The sequence below is a fragment of the Marmota flaviventris genome, chromosome 1, assembly GCF_047511675.1.
Source record: "Marmota flaviventris isolate mMarFla1 chromosome 1, mMarFla1.hap1, whole genome shotgun sequence".
NCBI lineage: Eukaryota > Metazoa > Chordata > Mammalia > Rodentia > Sciuridae > Marmota > Marmota flaviventris.
In genome coordinates, this window is record NC_092498.1 from 78,796,378 (window position 1) to 78,815,762 (window position 19,385).

A 19,385-nucleotide genomic window follows, 5' to 3' on the forward strand; every position below is an offset into this window, starting at 1 on the left:
TCATAGATGAGATAATACATTTCAAATTTGCAGACAGTACAAATAACTTTCTAAAATTAAAATTTGCTTCTTATACTTTAAATATTCTCTGCAGATGGGGTGGTAATTGTTAGCATGTCTGAGTGCCTAGAACTTGCCTCACACTGTTTTTTTTTTTTTTGTCATTTCATTTAAATTTGACAAAAATTTCTATATAATAGCTACTGTTATTCAAAATTCACAAATTCAAACATATGGGACAATTGAGGCTTCAAGAATTTAAGTAACTTCTATCATCGCTGTTCATTGCCCTCAGTTAGAGAGAACATCTTCCTAATTCAACAAGTCATGTTCATTCTGTCTTCCATGGACCCATCTTTCTCTTTTCAACCCACAGCAACAACTCTGAACTGACTTTAGTCAACTGGATTATGTATGCCTCCTGCCTGTTTCTGGGAATCTGACTTCTGGGTTTATTGTAAGTCTAGTGGTTGGTTGATGGTTTCAAAGAAGTTCACATCACTATGAATTTCCAACCTCTTGGTATCAGAACGGTCCCTTACAGCATAACTCTGAAACAGGAGCCTGGGTCAATGCCCCTCAGGTACTTAGACTTCTGAGTGTTCTTTGCAGTCTTGCAAGTGTTCCAGAGTGAATCTGCACTTCATTGAGAGCCACCAACACATGTTGTGATCTGCTACACCCGCTGCTGCTGCCCACACTAGAGTTGCTGGCCCCGCTGCATTCAGAATTTACCATCTTCAGAGTGCCAACTTGATCTGTCTTCCCTTGAGTCCCTGATGATATTTTCTATCAGAAATGAAAAGACATTCAAACTCTGTTGCATTTTGCCACCCAAGGCTATAAGAATAGTGCTTGAGTTCTAAATCTCATATAAAAACAGATCTTTCACCTTTTACCTGCAGGAATAATATTTGCTATTCTTTATTCCCTATCCTTTCCTATCTCTTCTCTTACACTTATTTCTTGCCAGAATTCCTCTCTTTTCCTTCAGGAAAAACAATCAAATAAGAAAACACAAATGCAACTCATATCAACTAGTGCAGGTGTACAAATGTTCATAGAGGGCACACAAACAGGATGAAGGACATGTGGCTCACCCACTCACCCAATAGTCATGATTCATCAACTTCAAATCTCAATTCAATTAAATGGAGGCACCCTAAATACTCCTTAATTGCTAATATAATAGTGTTCTTCCATTCCTTCAAACATGTCAATGACTTCTCATTGTCTTTAGGTTGAAGACAATTCAGGTTCTAAATATGGTTGTCAAGGTTTTTTATTCACCAGACATTTTGAATTTTTTTTTTCCTCCTGTGTCTATTGCAACAATTTCTTCCACAAACCTTATTTCAAACCTCATGTTCTAGAGAAAAAATATGCTCTAGAATGCAGAATTATTGTAAAACAAATAGTTGCCCATTGAGCCATTGTGGAATGCCATATTTACCTATTCTTCACATTTATAATAATGTTTATTTCTGTTAATTTAGAAATAGCCACTATTTATTAAATGCATGGTTTAAAGTCTCCCAAACATAACCAATAAAAAAATTTCTTACCATCCAAGAATGCTCATGACAACTGTTTTAATTTAAGTGGTGCAAAAATAACTGAAGAACCAACTAGAGGGGAAAAATAATATGGTACATACTATAGGTATTGTAGATTCATGGATAGGTTATAAATCAAATAAAATTGAGTTTGGTGACAATTAAATATAACTGCTTTTAATAGCTTTTTCGTATTTAGTATACATTTTAGGTCTTATATTTTAAATATAACTTTAACAGCATTTTTTAGTACTTTATAAATCATAATATATGCATAACAATATTTTGTGTTCTTTAGGGAAATGAACTGACTTTTATTTCATGATGTTTATTCTTCCCTATTTCATATGTCTCTTGATAGAACATTTGTACTATCTTCAAAATAAACAGTGCAAACTTTGCACATTCTGGATATATGATTTTTATCCAGCATAGCTTTGATATCACTCTACTAAAATTATAAATATAATTTTTTATTTTCTCTTCTTAGTTATACTTGACAGTAGAATCTATTTTGATATATTTATACAAACATGGAATATATCTTATTCTAATTAATATCCCAGTCTTGTGGATATACATGATGTTGAGATTCACTGTGGTGTATTCATACATGTATATAAGAAAGTTATATCAGATTTATATTTATATTTCCTATTCCTATTCCCACGCCCTTCCCTTTATTCAAATCAATTGACTTTTAAATTGAAAAGTTTATTCATGTAAGTCGGAAAACTATTTTAGAGAGATTTACTTTGTTTTCTATTGATTCTATTTAGAATTGTGTCTGACATACTAAAATAATATCAGACAAGATAAGTTGTTAAGCATTGTCTAACATTTTAGAATTTCCATTTATTCTCCATTCCATTTAATGAGCATAACTAAAATTAAGTAGGTGAAGTTAATCTAACTTGACTCTGAAGTGATTCAAGGTGTATGGCAAGACTAGAGAGTACCAAGTGCCCATTCAGTGGGAAGTAACTGCTATAAACAATTGTAAGACGTAAGTGGAATAAAAGGATAAATGTGAACAATTGATAGATGTGAACAATTCATGTAAACTAGTGAGAATTTAGCACAATCTGGTTGCTATGGGACATGATTTATTTAAACTGTGCTGTTAGGATAATAGTTTGATGGTAAGTATTATTTTTAGGTTAGTTGATAGAAAAATTATTGACCCATGAGACTAAATATAGGGACCATTTCTGAAATCAATCATTAGAATATACATGAAGAATAGAAACACAGACCAAGAAGTATGTGAAGATATATCTATTAATTAGCTTGATTTAACCATACCATAATGTATATATTTATCAACACATCATATTATATATCATCAATATCCAATTCTTACTTGTCAAAACTAATTTTTTAAAAAAGATAAAGACAATATAATAGACTTATGGAGTTTTTTTTGTCATCCTGATAACTATGCAGGACATTAATACAAGAAATTTTATCAATATAAAATCTTAGTATAGCATAATAAAATATATATAAAAAACTAAGTATGTATCTAGGTTCTGGAGATGTTCCTAAATAAGTTTGGCAGCTCAGAGGCACTGTGTTAGCTTCTTACTGATCTGGGCAACACTGTGAAACAATACCTAGAACTGACACATCAATTTTGGAGACCAAGGAGAAGGTACAAAATGGGACAAACCGTGGCCTATTTTAATGCATTGTGCTATTATAGTCAATCTGAGTTTGGATAAAAAAGAAAAAAAAACTTTAATATATAAAATGAATGAGCTAATAAATTAATTCCACTAAAGTCAAATAATTACATAATTGTTTTCAAATCCGATCACTTTATTTTTGTGTTTTTTAATTTTGTGATCATTATTTTTAAGGTTGAGGAAATAACTTAAAAGCTTCCTTTCAAATGTTAAATGAATATTTAAGTTGTATGCTACATTCATCTTAGCAAATTCACTGATAATGATATATTATTAAAAATGAATTTTTTTGTCTTATACAGATGAATACATACTACTACTCAAGTTTAAATGGTAATCCTTATTAGGTTAATCCTTATTAGGATTATTAGGTTAATCCCTATTAGTAATCCTTATTAAGTTTTTCAGAGAACCCACTTATTCCTAAAGATACTGTCAGATACAAATTGTCACTTCATTTTACAAACATTCTTTGAGTGCCTAAGTATATTTTCTCTAGTTTACATATTAGTAAGATGGTAGGGCTGGAATATAAACTCAGGAGGTTTTTGTTATTGGTATTTTTTGTTTTGTTTTGTTTTCTGAATCCCATGCTTTTTAAAAATAACTTCAATTTACTTAAGAAAGCACATTAGGAAATTTGATGAATATTTGCCTCCCTCAGGAGTTTTTTAAACTCCCTGCAGAGGAATGACTATATCTGTTTTGTTCATTTTTGTATCTTCTAGTTTCTAACACAAAGCGTTGATATATAAAATGAATGAACTAATAAATTAATTTCACTAACGTCAAATAATTACATAACTGTTTTCAAATCCAAATACTTTATTTGTGATCATTATTTTTAAGTTTGAGGAAATAACTTAAGAAAAGCTGCCTTTCAAATAAATGTTAAATGAACACTTGTATGTTACATTCATCTTAGCAAATGTACCATAGCATTATTTTTAAATATCCAATTTTCAACTTAATAACAATAAGCATTTATTCTAGGATATTCTAGATTATATTTATTTATTTTGCATGCTATGAGTTGAGCTGTGTCATTCTGAGATGAAAAAAAGAAAAAAAAAATTAAGAGATTGTTTGTGGTCAAATACCAAAATACTTACAGATTAAAGATTAAACAATATCCACCCCACTTTTCATTACCCTAATATTTTAGCAAGGTACTATCAGCAATTAGCTTTCAGTTCAGTAACAAAATAAATTTGGAATATCTATATCTTACATTTGATTCTCTCAAACTTTGAGAGAAAGAATAAAATAAGAATAAATTCGTATTTTTAAGTTTGACATGTTTGGTAATTTACACACAAGCAATTGGATTTAGAGGCTGGTGGTAAAATACAGGCGGTTCTCTTATGTTAAGGTTAGTAAAATGCTCTCTTAGGCTGAAAGGGTATAAAAGCTTCATGCCTGAAGCTGCAAGAGTTCTTATTTTACTTACGTGACCCAACTAATGATATGTCTGAACCCATGGGTTTATGAAGAAAAATCTGTCATGGTTAAAACTGTTATGTTTAGAAAGCAACATAAAAGTTGTAATTAGTGGGCATTTATTATGTCTAATAATTTGTTCTTAGAGCTGTGCTTCATAATATTATTTTTAAAAACTAAAGACCCCTTTGATGAAAGCTATGGGCTTAAGAAAAATTTACAATTCAGATTCTTATACAATTTTGGGTATAATTCCAGGAGTTTTATATTCACCAGAATTCTTCTGCAGATCTTAGACTTGGGTCATCTATTCAAGACAAATCTATCCAATTCATGTGTCTTAAATAGCAATGATATATTGCTTGTTAACTCTCTAATTCTGAGTTATTTTATATCTGGATTCTAATTATCTAACAGGAGGAATAAAGAAAATGCTCAAGAGATTCATCATATTCAAATGAACCATCTTTTTCCTCCTTTATCTTCAGGCTATTATTTCTAGACCAGAGCCCTATTGTTCATCCTGTTCTGTCCATTGGCTATGGACCAGACAGAAGATACTAGTCTAGGCCATTGTAAAATTTCATCTTCCTCTGGGCTGTTACCTAATTAAAATAATTTCAATCTGCTCTCTTGAACATTTTTTTTCTACAGGCAATTGTAAAATTGTAGGAGCTGAAAAGCAATTGAAGGGACAAAAATATAACTTTTTAAAAAACTTTTTTATTGTGAAAGAAATTGCTCATTGTAGACTAGTTATTTAATTTCAAATATTGAATGTGGTTTCTTTTGTATTCAGTAACAGAGTACAGTTTCCATTGATTTATAGGGGTCATTTTCTAAAAGTGCTCCAAATGGGTGGATCTTAAACATTTATAAAGCAACTATCCTTGCACAGATGTAAGAACATAGTGCAACAAAATTGTTAATTTATTTTCCCATTTATCTGGAAATAAAGATATAAGGAACCCTTATATCTGGGAATATTTACAAGTGTACTGGAAGCTATCTATAAACTTTGTGCAAAAAGTAGTAACTTTTATTAACATTCTGCTCATTTTAAGAATAATGTTGTTAAGTAGGTTCATCTTCACAGCTGCAGAGTTAGCAAAAAAAACCCTAAGCCTCCAGTCAGAATCATGGTTTAACTGAATACTGCTGCTACACTGCTCACTTGTTAACACTGGCTGCTCTTGAATACATTTCCCTTGGATTTTGCTTTTGAGGCTATGGCTAAAAAGCTCCAAAGTGTTCAGTGTATCACAGTTCTGCTTTGTGAATTTTGACATTGTTGATGGATTCCTCATAATTTGAATATGAGGCTAAAATCTGATATGCAAAATTTTACTTCCCTTTAGCACTTTACTTTAGGTGCATGTTTGTGTATTTTCTTTACTGGCATGAAAAATGTGCTGGACAAAGACTCACATGTGGAATAAGAACCTGAGAAGAAGGAAGGGACTTGCCCTCACTAGATGTGATCAGTGAGTGTATAGGGGGCAGTATTTCATCTACCTTCTTCCTGACTTCTGCTGCAAGCAATCAGTACTTGGCCCTGGAAGGAAGGTTGGCAGAAAGTAGTGAGTGCATTCTGTTGCTGGTCAGCCAAAACCTGCTGATCCAGCTCCTCTTGTACTGTGTACCACTCATGCATACCTAAATCCAGAAATGCTACGTTGCTATGGGGAGGAGGAATAATAAATACCTTCACAGTTGTCAAACATGTCCTCTACCTTCCAAAATTTTTATTTAACAAAAAGGACCACTTCACCTTCCAACTTATATGCATTGGTCTATAATTTTTTTTATCACAAACAAAAATAGTTCAGCATATATACATATATACACACACATTTATAATTTCACAGGTACATGTAAAAATATGTTATAAATTACATAATTGTACTACATCAGTAATAAATTTTACTTTGAATTGATAGGACTTGTTATTTCTCTTGGAAGGTCTTTATTTTCCCTTCTTTCTGAAGGAAGGGCTTGATAAAAGTACAGTAATCTTGGTTAGCCATTCCTTTCTTTCAGAACTTCAAACACATCATTTCATGACCATCTGTCCTATAGGATTTCTACTAAGAAATCTGCTGTTGATCTAATGGAGTTACCATTAAATATGACTTGCTATTTTTCTCTTATAGATTCTAAATTTCTTTTTGTTGCTGTTGCTGTTGTTTGTTTGTTTTGTCCTGTACATTTAACAGATCGACTATAGCATATCAACTTGCATATCTTTTCTGTTCAGGTCTATGTCCTTGTCTTCCATAAGTTTAGGAAATTCTCTGCTACTTTTATTGAATAGATTTTCTGTGCCTTTAATCTTTGTTTCCTCCATGTGTTAGTCATCTTTTCATCACTGTGATAAAATACATGAAAAAAAAATATTTAAAGGGGAAATTTTTCATTTCAGTTTACATTTTCAAGGGTTTCAGTCCATGGTTGGTCAGCTTCACTGGTCTGTGCCTGGAGAGAGACAAACATCATGGCAGGAGGGTGGTGCAGGAAAGTTACCCACCTCCAAATAGCCAGGAAGCAGAGAGTGAGAGAAAAAGGAATGGATCAAGGACAAGATAGTTCGCAAGTCCTCATTCCCAAGGACCTGCTCCTTTTAACTAAGTCACAATTCCTTCAATTTCCACCACCTTCCAATAATGCCATCATCTATGAATCCATCAATGAGTTAATCCATTGTTGAGTTCAGAGGCCTCATGATCTAATAATTTCTGCAAATTCTCACCTCTGAACTTTGCTGCATTCAGCAAATATCTAAACTATAAAAATCCCCTTCATATACAACAATAATATAAATGTTTGACAATTTAATGCTGTCCCAAAGATCTGAATGCTCTCTTCATTCTTTCCTATTTTTCTTCTTTCATTCCTTCCTTTCTTTCTTTTTCTGTGTGAATGTGATATTTCAATAGACTTGTCTTCAAGCTCTGACATCCTTTCTTCTGCTTTATCTAGTCTATTGTTGAGGTTTTCATCTGAGTTTTTTATTTGATTTATTGAGCTATTTATTTACAAGATTTCTGGTTGGTTCTTTTTCAAAGAACCAACTCTCTTTTCTGAATTTCTAATTCACATCCTGAATTGTCTTCCTAATTTCTTTTAACATTACCTGAATTCTCTTATATCTTATTCAGCCTTTAAAAATTCATTCATTTGAAATATTAATCAGGCATTTCATTCATCTTGATATTTTTGGAGTCCTTTAATAGAGTCATGATCTTTAGGAGATGTCATATACCTTGATTTTTCATAATTTTGTGTTCCTATGTTGACATTTGCACGTCTGGGGCCTTCATAGTAGGCAGCTTTCTCCTAAAGATGTGTCTTGCAGTATCAATATTATTTCCAGCTGGTAATAATATTACAATATTATTTGTATGCAATATTATTTCCAGCTGGTTACCATAGTGTAATCTCCCCATAGTTTCTTTGTCTGTGATTAGTGAGTTTGGTCACATTGTATAATGTGTCAGAGTTGGAGAGACTGAATTTGCAGATCCCATAAAAATGAGGACACTCTAGTAGTTCAGGCTGGTGTGGTACAGGTGGCAGAGTGTGTGGGTTGCACCCTATGTAGCTACTCCTTTGATGAGAATAGTGATCCCTATCAACTGACAGAGGTTTTTCAGATATCAATACTGCTGATTTTGGGTCTGTAACTTGTTAGGGGTCTGGCTCTGGGTGTTCCAGTAGCAGTGAGAAGCCTGAAGCACTTGTCCTCTGATTAGACACTGCTGCAGGCCCAAGTGCTTCACAGGGAAAGGTGGGGGGGGGGGCGGAATCACAGCATCACCTCCATGGTCCTCCCATCCAATTTTGTCAGCAGTGTGAGGTCAGACAAGATATTGAATGATCAGTGTTAGGGGCACTTGTAGATTTGTTGTCAGCAAGAATTGTGGTGTTCCTCTCTGTTGTTACTGTGGATATGCATGCCCAGGAGTGGGGCCTCAGATCCCCTCTGGCCATGTGTACCTGGGACAGGGCAGTAACTGGGCTTTTTTCCTCCCTGATTCAGCTCTAGGGTTGAATCCAGTGATGGATCAGGAGTGGATTTCAGTCAGAATAAGGTAAAATTCTACCCACCTAAAGTGTTTGAAGTAGAGAGGCAAGAGCAGAACACAGCAGGCACTGAGTAAAGTCTTTCTCTGGATCTTGTTAGTCTGGACATCGCTCAAGACAGTGTACCTGTGGGCAGGAAGCAGTGGAACCACAGACCTCTCCCCTGCTTTGTTAGTAAAAGATGCCACGGGGGGTGTTGGGAGGAAGAGTGGTATGAACTGAATGGGTGGCTGCCTTCAGTCCCGGCACCAACATGAAACCACAAATGCCTGGCCACCTTTCAGGACTCTGAGGGCAGCCCCCGCTTCTTGGGTTTGTTAAGGTGGCACCATTCCTTCCCCTCCGTGTGGAAACACCCATCCCCCATGAAGCAGGGTTCTCAGCAGATTTGCGTCAGAGTCACTCTGACTTACACTGTATTTGTGAGTAAAGTACCCATTGAGTCAGTGCAGAGGAATGTCTCTGGGGTCCCAGAGATGAGAACATGAAGTTGTTTCCGATTCCTAGTGCAGTAAAAGAAAAAAAAAAATCAGACAGTAAATCCCTTCTCAAAATGACTCCTGGCTATAGCACTCTGGGCATACACTAAGAGGTGATGTGAACTTCTTTTCCAAAGCCAGGCTATTAGGCAGAATTCAGACTGCTTATCTAGTTTACTATAATCCTGTGAGTCTTGTGAAAGTTTCCAATAGCTAGGATTGCCCGTAACTGCATTGATAGAGTTTTCTGGGACTCTCCTTCATGTCTAACCCTGGAGATGGAAGGCTCCGCCTCCTTGACTATGCATTCAGGGTGGCAGGTGCCAGGTTATTTTGTTTCTCTTGCTATTATCCCAGATCTCTGGATCTTACAAGGTTTCCATTTTTCTCCTGTTGATTTCTACTGTTCTCCCATGATCACTCACCTCAGTATGCAGCTATACACCTGTTGCTTTGGTTCTTTGTGGAGGAGCAGGTGAGTGCTGTATGCATCTATTCAGCCGTCTTGCCATTGCCCCTTAAACACATATTAAACATTTAAAGTTTGTTAAAAATATATTCATATATGAAGAAAAAATACTGCAGTAATGAAGACTCTTAAATAAAGATTCCGAAATAAAACATTACAAATACAATTGAGATTTCCTGTGTATCTCTCTCCTATTGCAAGTCCCTTCTATTCCTTCTCTTCTGAATTTGCTGGGTGAGGTTCCCTTGCGTTTTAAGATATTTTCATTATTTTTATTCATGTTTATTTATTATATTTACACATGCATTTCCTTAATATAAGGTATTAATTTTTTGTTTGTCTTTTTGTGGTGTCAGGGATTGATACTCAGGGCTTTGTGCATGCGAGGCAAGCACTCTACCAACTGAGCTATATCCCCAGCCCCAATATATGGTATTAATTTGTATAATTTAAAACTTCAATAATTGTCCTATGTATTAATGTGGGTTTTTTTTTTTTTTTGCTTTTTTTCCACTCACCATTTTTCCTGTAGTTTGCTGTCTATCCTTATTTTTGTTAAATATTAGTGAATTATTCTTTATATTGGTTCAAGTAGGTTGCTCTTTCTTATAAGCAGTCTATGAGTTTCTCTTGCTCTATTTTCTTTCAGTAATGCTTGGTATTGCCAGACTTGATCTACTGATTAATGTGATAAGTATAAAACGGTATTTCATGACAGTATTAATTTGCATTTTCTGATTATCAGTACATTATTTATATTAACATATTTGTTGGCTTATTGAAATATTTCATTATTTAAAATATTCACAATATTTGTCCATCTTTCTGCTTCTGTTTCTGTTTCCTAAAAATATATATCTCATACACACACACACACACACACAAAATCTCCTAAATATTTTCAAGAAAATTCTGGAACTTTCTTCCCTTGTAAAGTTGAAAAAAGGTCCATTGAACATATTAATTCTCTTAAGTTTGTTAACCATTGCATTGTTGCAGTGGTGAATTTTGTAATAACTCATATGCTTGAAATAATGTGCTTATTGGCTGAAAATTCAATATATTTCAATCTAGTGAACTGTGTTATTCAAATCTTCTATAAATTAAATAGTTTCATGATAAATTTTTCACAAAACTCCTCTGTAATGTGGATTTCTCAGCTTTTCCCAGTAGTTCTGCCCTTTAGTATTTTACATTTTGAGTTCAAGTTATTAGGCACAGATAAATTTAGAAGTTTTCTATTGTTAATTGAATATGTGTATTATTTACAAAGAATCCCATCAATGATCCCTACAATTTTCCTTAATGTCTATCTTGTGTCTTTTTAATTTGACTATATGGGAATTTTACTTCTTTATCATATTAGTGTTTGCCTGGTATTTCTTCATAGAACTTTTCAATTTAATATTTCTCAGTCAAATCAATTTTGCTGACACCATCATTTAGCTGGTAAATTGCATTCAAATCAGCTGTGTTTACTGATATATGGGGATTTGTTTCTAGCATCTCACTTTTGTGATTTATTTTTGTACAGCTTTTTCAATGCTTCAGGGTTTTTTTTTTTCTCCGTTTATTTTTAGATTTGTTTCTTTCTTGGTTTTGCTTCTTTAAATTTTTTTGTCTACTTTAGAATAAGACACATTATTTCTATTTATTTAATAGCTACTCTTAAATTATTAACAGGGATGTTTAGCTTTAGGAGTTTTGAAATTAGCCAAGATTTCTACACTCCTCCTGAATAATACAAAGTCTTTAAATATGCAAATGCCCCTGGCATCTGACAAGATAACCTCTAGGGATAATCAAGATTCTAAATTTTTTGTAAAAGCAATAATTCTGAAATTAAAAACACTGTGAACCAAAACAAAAATTCAATTTACTCAACACCAAAAAACAGTGTCACATTATTTAAAGAAATGGCATTAGAAATCAAATTTAAAATGGAAACCTACTGGGGTTTTTGCCAATTATTTTTCCCTCATGTTATTTTTTTTCTTTTACTTCTAATTTTTATCTTTTATGAAACCATTACAAATAATTCTGCATATTTCAAAGATTAAACGTTATGATTTCTATTATTTGCTCCAGCTAAAGTTGTATGAGGATATTGATTATAGCCCACATGGACCCATCCATGTGCCTGGAAATGAATGCCACCATTCAGTACAAAGTGAAAACCCAGAAGCCATAAACTAGGCTTCTGAGCAAGAGCAACAGGGAAGCAAAACAGAAAGAACAAAAGTCACTATTACTGTAAGCAAAATAGAACCCTGAAGTCTTCCTGAGAAGTTTATTACCTCAAAATCTCTATTAGCAAACTATCCCAAAATAAATATTTTGTTCTAAGCAAGAACATTGTGCTTGTTACAGAAAGAACTTCCATAACCATCTCCACCTATTTTGAATAGATTGCACTGGCAATGCTCTATGCCAATTGAAAGGCAGGGTCACAACAACACTGATGTTTACAAGGCAATATTCAGGATTTTATAAAGTAGGTATGTAATAACTCTTCTGTGAAAGTAATTTTTTAGTTTTTACCAGTGGGAGGAGGCAATTGGTGTTTAGGAACAATGGGTTTAGACCACTTTATTTAAGGAAAAGTTGACCTATACATCCCAGTAAAGTAAAATGACACTCTGGTAAAATAACCAGTCAAAATCAGGCCCTATTTTTGGCTGGGGTTATGGCTCAGCGGTAGAGGGCTAGCCTAGCACGTTCAAGGTTCTGGGTTCAATCCTTAGTACCACACAAAAATAAACAAATAAAATAAAGGTATTGTGTCCAACTACAACTAAAAAATCAATATTAAAAAAAAATCAGGCCCTAAGTTATATCACCTGAAAAAAAAAAAAGAAAGACTAACACTTACAAAAGAAATAGACTCAATGTGTGTATTTAAAATGTTTTTAATCAAAAGTTCTGTGTGGTGGACGTGCTTCCTATTTACATGAAGGACATGACACATTTCTAATTGTGCGCCGTAAGTGAAATGTGAATTTGGGTATACATCCAATTTTTAATAACTGTAGGTTCTCATGTATTTGACATTTAATTTTCTGACAATGCAAGAAAAAACATGTACTTTCATACTTAAAAGTACCCAAAATTACCTAGATAAAATTCTCTTCTATTAGGTAGAGTGAAAAAAAAGTTTAGTGAAACTCTTCCAATTCAGCTAGAACAGAAAAATGTAATCTCAAGTTTTCATCCTCAAGAAGGATACCTTTTTATTGATGAGGAAGGAGACATTTGAATTTAAAGTGGCCAAGCATTTTCTGATAAAGTAGTGACTCATGTGCACTGTATTAATGTGTGGCTTCCTGGATTGTTCTAACTCTCCCTGCACATTAAAAGTCATACATCATTTGTAAAAATACATGATTCTAGTCAACTAATTTTGAAAACTAACAACCTTTTCTTTCTTAAATTTTCCTATTTTGGAAGCAGGTTTGAACATTTTGACCCTGTCTGCTTGTATGTATAATGATTATGAATCTGTCCTAATGAAGTGTTTGAAAGGTTGGACCATTTAGTTTAAATAACATTTACCATTTTTCTTAATTAAAGTTTTAACATATATGATAGGCAGAAAACTTGGAAACCACATGAAAGTACAAAGAAAAATAATCGTCAAATCACCGGAACTTTTCCTTCATTATCTCTTGGCACCAGTGCTGATTTCAGGGTATTGTCCTTTGACAATTGTTTTGTCTGGACTCTATTTCTCATATTTTTTTCTCAGCCATTCCTTAACTCTTCATTGTTATGATTGCTTTTAATATGCTTGTTTGATCTATCTTATAATAAAATTTTAAGGATGGCTATCTTTGTTTTATTAATTTATTTATTCAACATTCAAATATTTATTAACATCGACTATGTGTACAGCATTGCATGGGAATATAACAAACAAAGCTCATTTCCTCATGGAACTTACTAATTAGGGAAAAGCCTAAGCAATTTAGTGAGGCACTAAGTGAGACCCCCACTAAATTGCTTAGGCTGGCTTTGAAGTTGTAATCCTCTTGCATCAGCCTTCTGAGCTGCTGGAATTATAGGCATGTGCCATTGCACCTGGTTTGAAATTTGGTTATGCTGCCAGGAGTGGTGGTGCATTTCTGTAATCCCAACGACTTGGGAGGCTGAGGCAAGACAATTGCAAGTTCAAATCCAGCCCGAGCAATTTAGCAAGGCACTTAGCAACTCAGCAAGACCCTGTCTCTAAAGAAGATATAGAAAAGGGCTGGGGATGTGGTTCAGTGGTTAAGCAACCCTGGGTTCAATCCCTGGTACCAAAAATAAATAAATAAATAAATAAATAAATAAATAAATTTTGGTGATATTATTTTTTAAAAAATGGCCTTTAACTTACAAGTGTCTGTTCCACATAGTCTTAATGCACAAATAATTATTTAGAAAGCATGAGAAAAGATAAAATATAGCAGAGCAAGTCAACAGATGAGTTATATCTAGTTCCTGCTTCTAAAAGCTTTCAATATTACATAAAGAAAGATGACTTCATACAGGTGAGCACCTACTCACACATGAGTAAAATGTCTATAGAGCTTCTTCCCACTCTGTCTCTGGCTCATTCTAATTAATCCTTCACATTTCAAATTGAATGTATTTTCTTAGATGAAAATTACTTAACCCTCTTTATCAGCTTTTTTAAAAACAGTTTTTAAAGCATCCTGAATTTTTCCTATATAGTATTCATTATATTTATAACTATAAATATTTAGTGTCTCTCTCCTCACTAGACAATAAGCATAAAAAGCTCAACATACTAGCAAAGTGTCTGGCACAAACTATGAGCTTGAGAAATAGTGACTACATGAAACATCTCAAATCTATAAAAGACTATGGCAGGGAAAAGCACAGAGAAAAATGAAGTGTGATGGGAATGTAATGGAAAGAGAAAGAAGGCTTAGATGGGTGCTCAAAAAAGGATCTATTTGAAGTTTGAAGTGGACCTTAGTAGATATGTATCAGATGAATATGGAGCTTTCTAGGCACCTGCAGAGGGGAGTTACAGAAAGGATGGGCTGGTAGAGGCAGGAATGATTAAGGTCCATAGACCCTTAGACATAACAGACCAGGACTGTGGTACCTTTAGGGGCCCACGAAACATTTGTTAAGCTGAAGGAAAGAATGAATGTAATACTAATAAATATATAATAATGAACCAAATGTGGGTATAAAAATTATAATATTGGTTTTTGGCAGGAAAGGACCCAGTAAGGTAAAAGGATGCAGGGCTGTTGAAAGTGATAAGGCAGCCCTGGAGATGCTTGTGTACAGGAGGCAGTATGTTGGCTAGAAACCTAGAAATATGAAAGATGACCTAAGGCTGAAAATGTAGGTTGGCCTCAGGTTAAGGAGAGCTGAAAAGACAGGTGGAGAAGGTTCTTTAAACTTCAACTGGCCTTCAGAGCTTCTTTGTGTCAACTTTTGGCTTTCAGCAGGGCTTTAGGAAGAGAATGCGTGTAGGAAGAAATAAGGCTGGTTAAGTAAAGTGCTCAATTCGAAGTCTTTTGTGTTGGTTTAGATGAGAGTTAAAGAGATTACAGGAAGATAAATGAGAATATTTGAATATTCAATATTTGAATATTTACCTGTGCAGTTTAGATCATATGCAGAAAAGCTTCCTTTTCCTGATTAGAAAGGCCTGAAGTGATATGTATATATTTATATTCTTTGTAATTAATACTTCTGTATTCTCAGGGCATTGAACATAGAGATACTCAAGAAAACAAAAAAGTTCAGGTCTTGGGAATGCATTAAATTTTCTTCTAAACCTCATTGACTGAGCCATTCTGGTCAACAAAGCAAATGACCAAAGCATGAGCATATGACAGTGAGTGCCTTCCAATTGATTGATGGTTTGAATATTCTGCTCAGCAAAACTGAAGCAACCACATACATGTTGATTATAATCCATTTTAAAGTTAACTTTCAATGATTCATATTTTTTCTGAATTCAGAAATCTCTGTCTATATTCTGTAACTATTTTAAAAGTTATATTTTTTCATCATCAAACATGCATTGATGTATAGCATTAATTCATGTCATGTACAGAAAAAGCTATAATGACATAAAACCACATACTATGCATGGAGCACAGTTGTGTTATATGTAGATTTGTGAGCTTCCTCCCTTAGTGAGTGATTTATGTACCTAAGATTTGTCAATCCTTGTGTGGGAAATGCAGGAAGAGTATGACATGTTGGGTGCAGTGGAGTATCTAACCTAAAGGGAAAGAAAAGTGAAGCTTGCATCAAGTCCTGAAATGCTAGCCTTGTAGGTCAAAGCAAAGCAACATACACATTTTTCAAATTATAGGGATTAGACTTGCATTTTTTAAATTTTGTTAACCTTTTGGAACTTTACCATCCTTATTGATGGCAAGCGATAATCAGGTTTTGTAGCACTGTTCAGCCATTTTCCATATTCCTTAGGAAAAATATTTTAAAAAACAGCATGAAATTCATGAATTCCTGTTGGTGAGAGATTAAATAATTACTGCATAGTTTTGATGGTTAAATTAGCTGCCAACTGTGTTTTAGAGAGTGTCTCTTTGAAGACAGAGAAATAGACTAAGTGAATTTTCTGGAAGCTCCTAAACTCTGGTCCTTTGATCAACTTTAGAAGTATGAAAAACAATACACCTAATACATCTAATACTCTATCAAAGAAACAAATTACATTGTTGAGATTATACCCTGTAAACCATGAAAAACTCATTGTTCTACACCATTATATGAAAATTGAAAGATGTCAAAATAAAACCATTTAATTGGTCATTTTTAGAGGCGCCCATCAATTTCATTAACAATATTACTGAAATAAATTCAGGATAGGATTTTCATAATTGAGACTTATTTGGAAAGCAGTTGAATTATTCTCCCACTTTTGTATTGCAACTCTTCTGGGGCTGTATTCAAAACGTTGGTATCAAGGTAGGAAACGAGTAAGTCAACGTTACTCTTGGGGTTAAAGGTCTGTTCCTTTCAATCAGTTGAAACTGACAGGTGTCCTGCCATCACCTTCTCCAGGGCCAGGCAGACAGTCTCTGGCCTTCAGTGTGAAAACATCTGTTGAATGGATTTATTGACTGGATCTTGTTTTTTCTCTCACTTTCTCTCTATTTTTTTTTCTTTTCCCTTCACACCGTTTATTATGTCTCTGACCTGATGAACTTAATTTGTTGACATGTCGCTCTCAATGTCTCCCTGGATGCTGGTCTCACGTTTCTGTCTACTGTGTTCTTTGCTCTGCAGCAGCCCTTCCCGGAGCCCCCGCACACACGTGCGCTCTCGGCGCGCCAGGCTCAGCTGGCTGTGGTTGGCATGGATGGATTAGAGAAACATCGCCTTCTCTCCAGGACTCATTCTTCCCCTGCTGCCTCCATTTTACCACACCCTGCAACGGACCGCCCCCTCCAGCCTGGCTCTGCAACTGGTAGGAATCCCTAAAGACTCTCCCTAATAGGCAAGCGAAATGCACCCTTCTTGTAGGATTAGCCGATTTAAATGCTCAGAATAACTCCAGCAGCAGAACGCTCCACTTTAACCCAATGCAACCCAAATTTTATGAGGTTACAGTGGCCACAAGACAAACAGCACATCTGATAAATCTTGGGCTTGGTATTAATAGCCTCATAAATGGCTATCATTCAAGGGCCTGGAAAATACATCAACAGGTGCATGGGTCCCTTTTGGAAACAAAAATCCCTACAACATTCTTTAGGAGTTTCTTCAGTATCTTTCCTTCTAGGATTTGGCCACTCGGAAATTTATGATACTTGGCTTCCTCATTGGACTCTAAAGAGCGTCGTTTCCTCAGTTTGTCTTCTGGTTGTTTTGTTTGGATGTTTTTGTCTGACTTCCCACACAGGTGACTCACGGGAGTCTATAGTACCAAGGCAATCCGTGCCTGATATGTTAGTACCACTTCCATTTATTATGGTACCTCTGGGTGGGCTTTTTGACCAATCTCTTCCTTAGTCTATGGCTGCCCATAGAGGAAAACAAGCTAGATATTTCTAAGGCCAGAGGAAGGTCAAGTCTGGAAGACATGCGTGTGCACACACACACACACACACACAAAATAATGGTGGTGGTCGTGGGGTACAATTCCCTCTGCAAAGGAACTGTGCTGTGAACCTATGGGTGGAAAATTATTCATGTTCTTCTGCTGTACCTCATTATTTGTTCCATGCTCTCAAACTGTGGTTGATCAAATGAAAGATATTATAGCCCTAAGAGTTTCACAACTTGGATGCAGCAAGGAGACCATTCATGCATGTGTACCCCTTCTCCAAAGGCTCTTATGGGTTATCTGATTTTATTTTTTCAAGAGGTTTTTTTTTTTTTTTTTTTTTTTTACTTCTGTGATCTCATGCAAGCCTTCATCCTTCTAAAACTTAAAATACATTTTTGGAAATCATGTTCCTAAGCCTTGATATCATCTTTCAGTTAAAAATCAATGTCTGAAATAGCCAAGTTATTTAACTGTGATAGGCATCTTTAATAAATGTGCATAGGGGCTACTTTGTAGAAGGTGTTATATCCTAAGACAACATTCCATGCTAGGACCTTAAAGGCTGAGCATATTTCTTTTGCCAGATTAACCAGTCCATCCAATCCCTCTATTTCCAGAAGCACAGCAAACTTGCCCAGATATCCTGAACACACTGTTACTGCAACCTAGTATTAGTAGAAGCCTTCAAAATCAATCATGCCTACGACTAGCCCTGTATGTCTAGCAAAGAAGATTTTGCTCATAGAGAAATTCCTGTTTTAATATAGCAAGAGCATTATCTTTAAGGATTATATACTTTTCAATTCTGTTTTCCTGAAAGTGTCTTTTATTCAGAGAACACAGAATAACAGCCATCCTGTCGTAGTGCCATTTGTATTGACTAAAATAATTTCTCTATTTGAAAAGTGAGCTTAAATATAAAGTTTCATACTGATGTTAACACCTGTGGTGTTGACAGTTATTGAAATACTCCAGGTAGGGTTTCTTCCGATGGTTTAGAGGAGTCACCCTTTCCTGACATGATTTGGATTCCTCCAGTGTGTACATATTCCTTTGATATCAATGAAGTGAGATCTCTGAGAAATCTGACATGTTTGAGAAAAGAGTTTCTAATTAGAAAGGCTATGTAGGCCTTAGAAGAATTCAGATCCAAGAATGGACCAGAAACATAATAATATAGACATGATAATATATAACATTATATATGTGTATAATACATATGTACACATATATATTTTATATATACATATGTACACATGTACATGAAGACTTTTCTTTATAGTATGTTTGAAACAATATATTTCTGACCATAAAACTCCTTTCTGTTGACTTTTAATTATTTATTTGTTGTGCATATTTAGAAAAGATCAAAGTGACATTCAAGTGTGTTCTTGGGGAATTTTTTTTTTCAAAAAAAAAAGTCATACTATCTCATACACTCAATAGCTATTCCATCGAAGAAGAGCAAGTTATAAAAGTAGGAAATTGACTTAAATCCATTCTGTAAGACCTATATTTTTTTGGTACAACTAGAGCATTGTGTAACACTAATGTTACATAACTTTTAAGGTATGACATTCAAACCTTCACTATCCATGTGGATTTTTAGCAGCCAACCGGAAT

The 19,385-nt window shown here is 34.5% G+C and overlaps 1 protein-coding gene across 1 annotated transcript in view; it reads left to right on the forward strand.

The window, feature by feature from the left end:
- The window catches only part of Hdac9 (histone deacetylase 9), an 861,354-nt gene that overhangs the window by 581,150 nt on the left and 260,819 nt on the right, over positions 1-19,385 (forward strand). Inside the window, exon 15 of the mRNA XM_071613675.1 lies at positions 17,000-17,180. Within this exon, the coding sequence (XP_071469776.1) occupies positions 17,000-17,180 (181 nt within the window). The remainder of the gene's footprint in view (positions 1-16,999; positions 17,181-19,385) is intronic.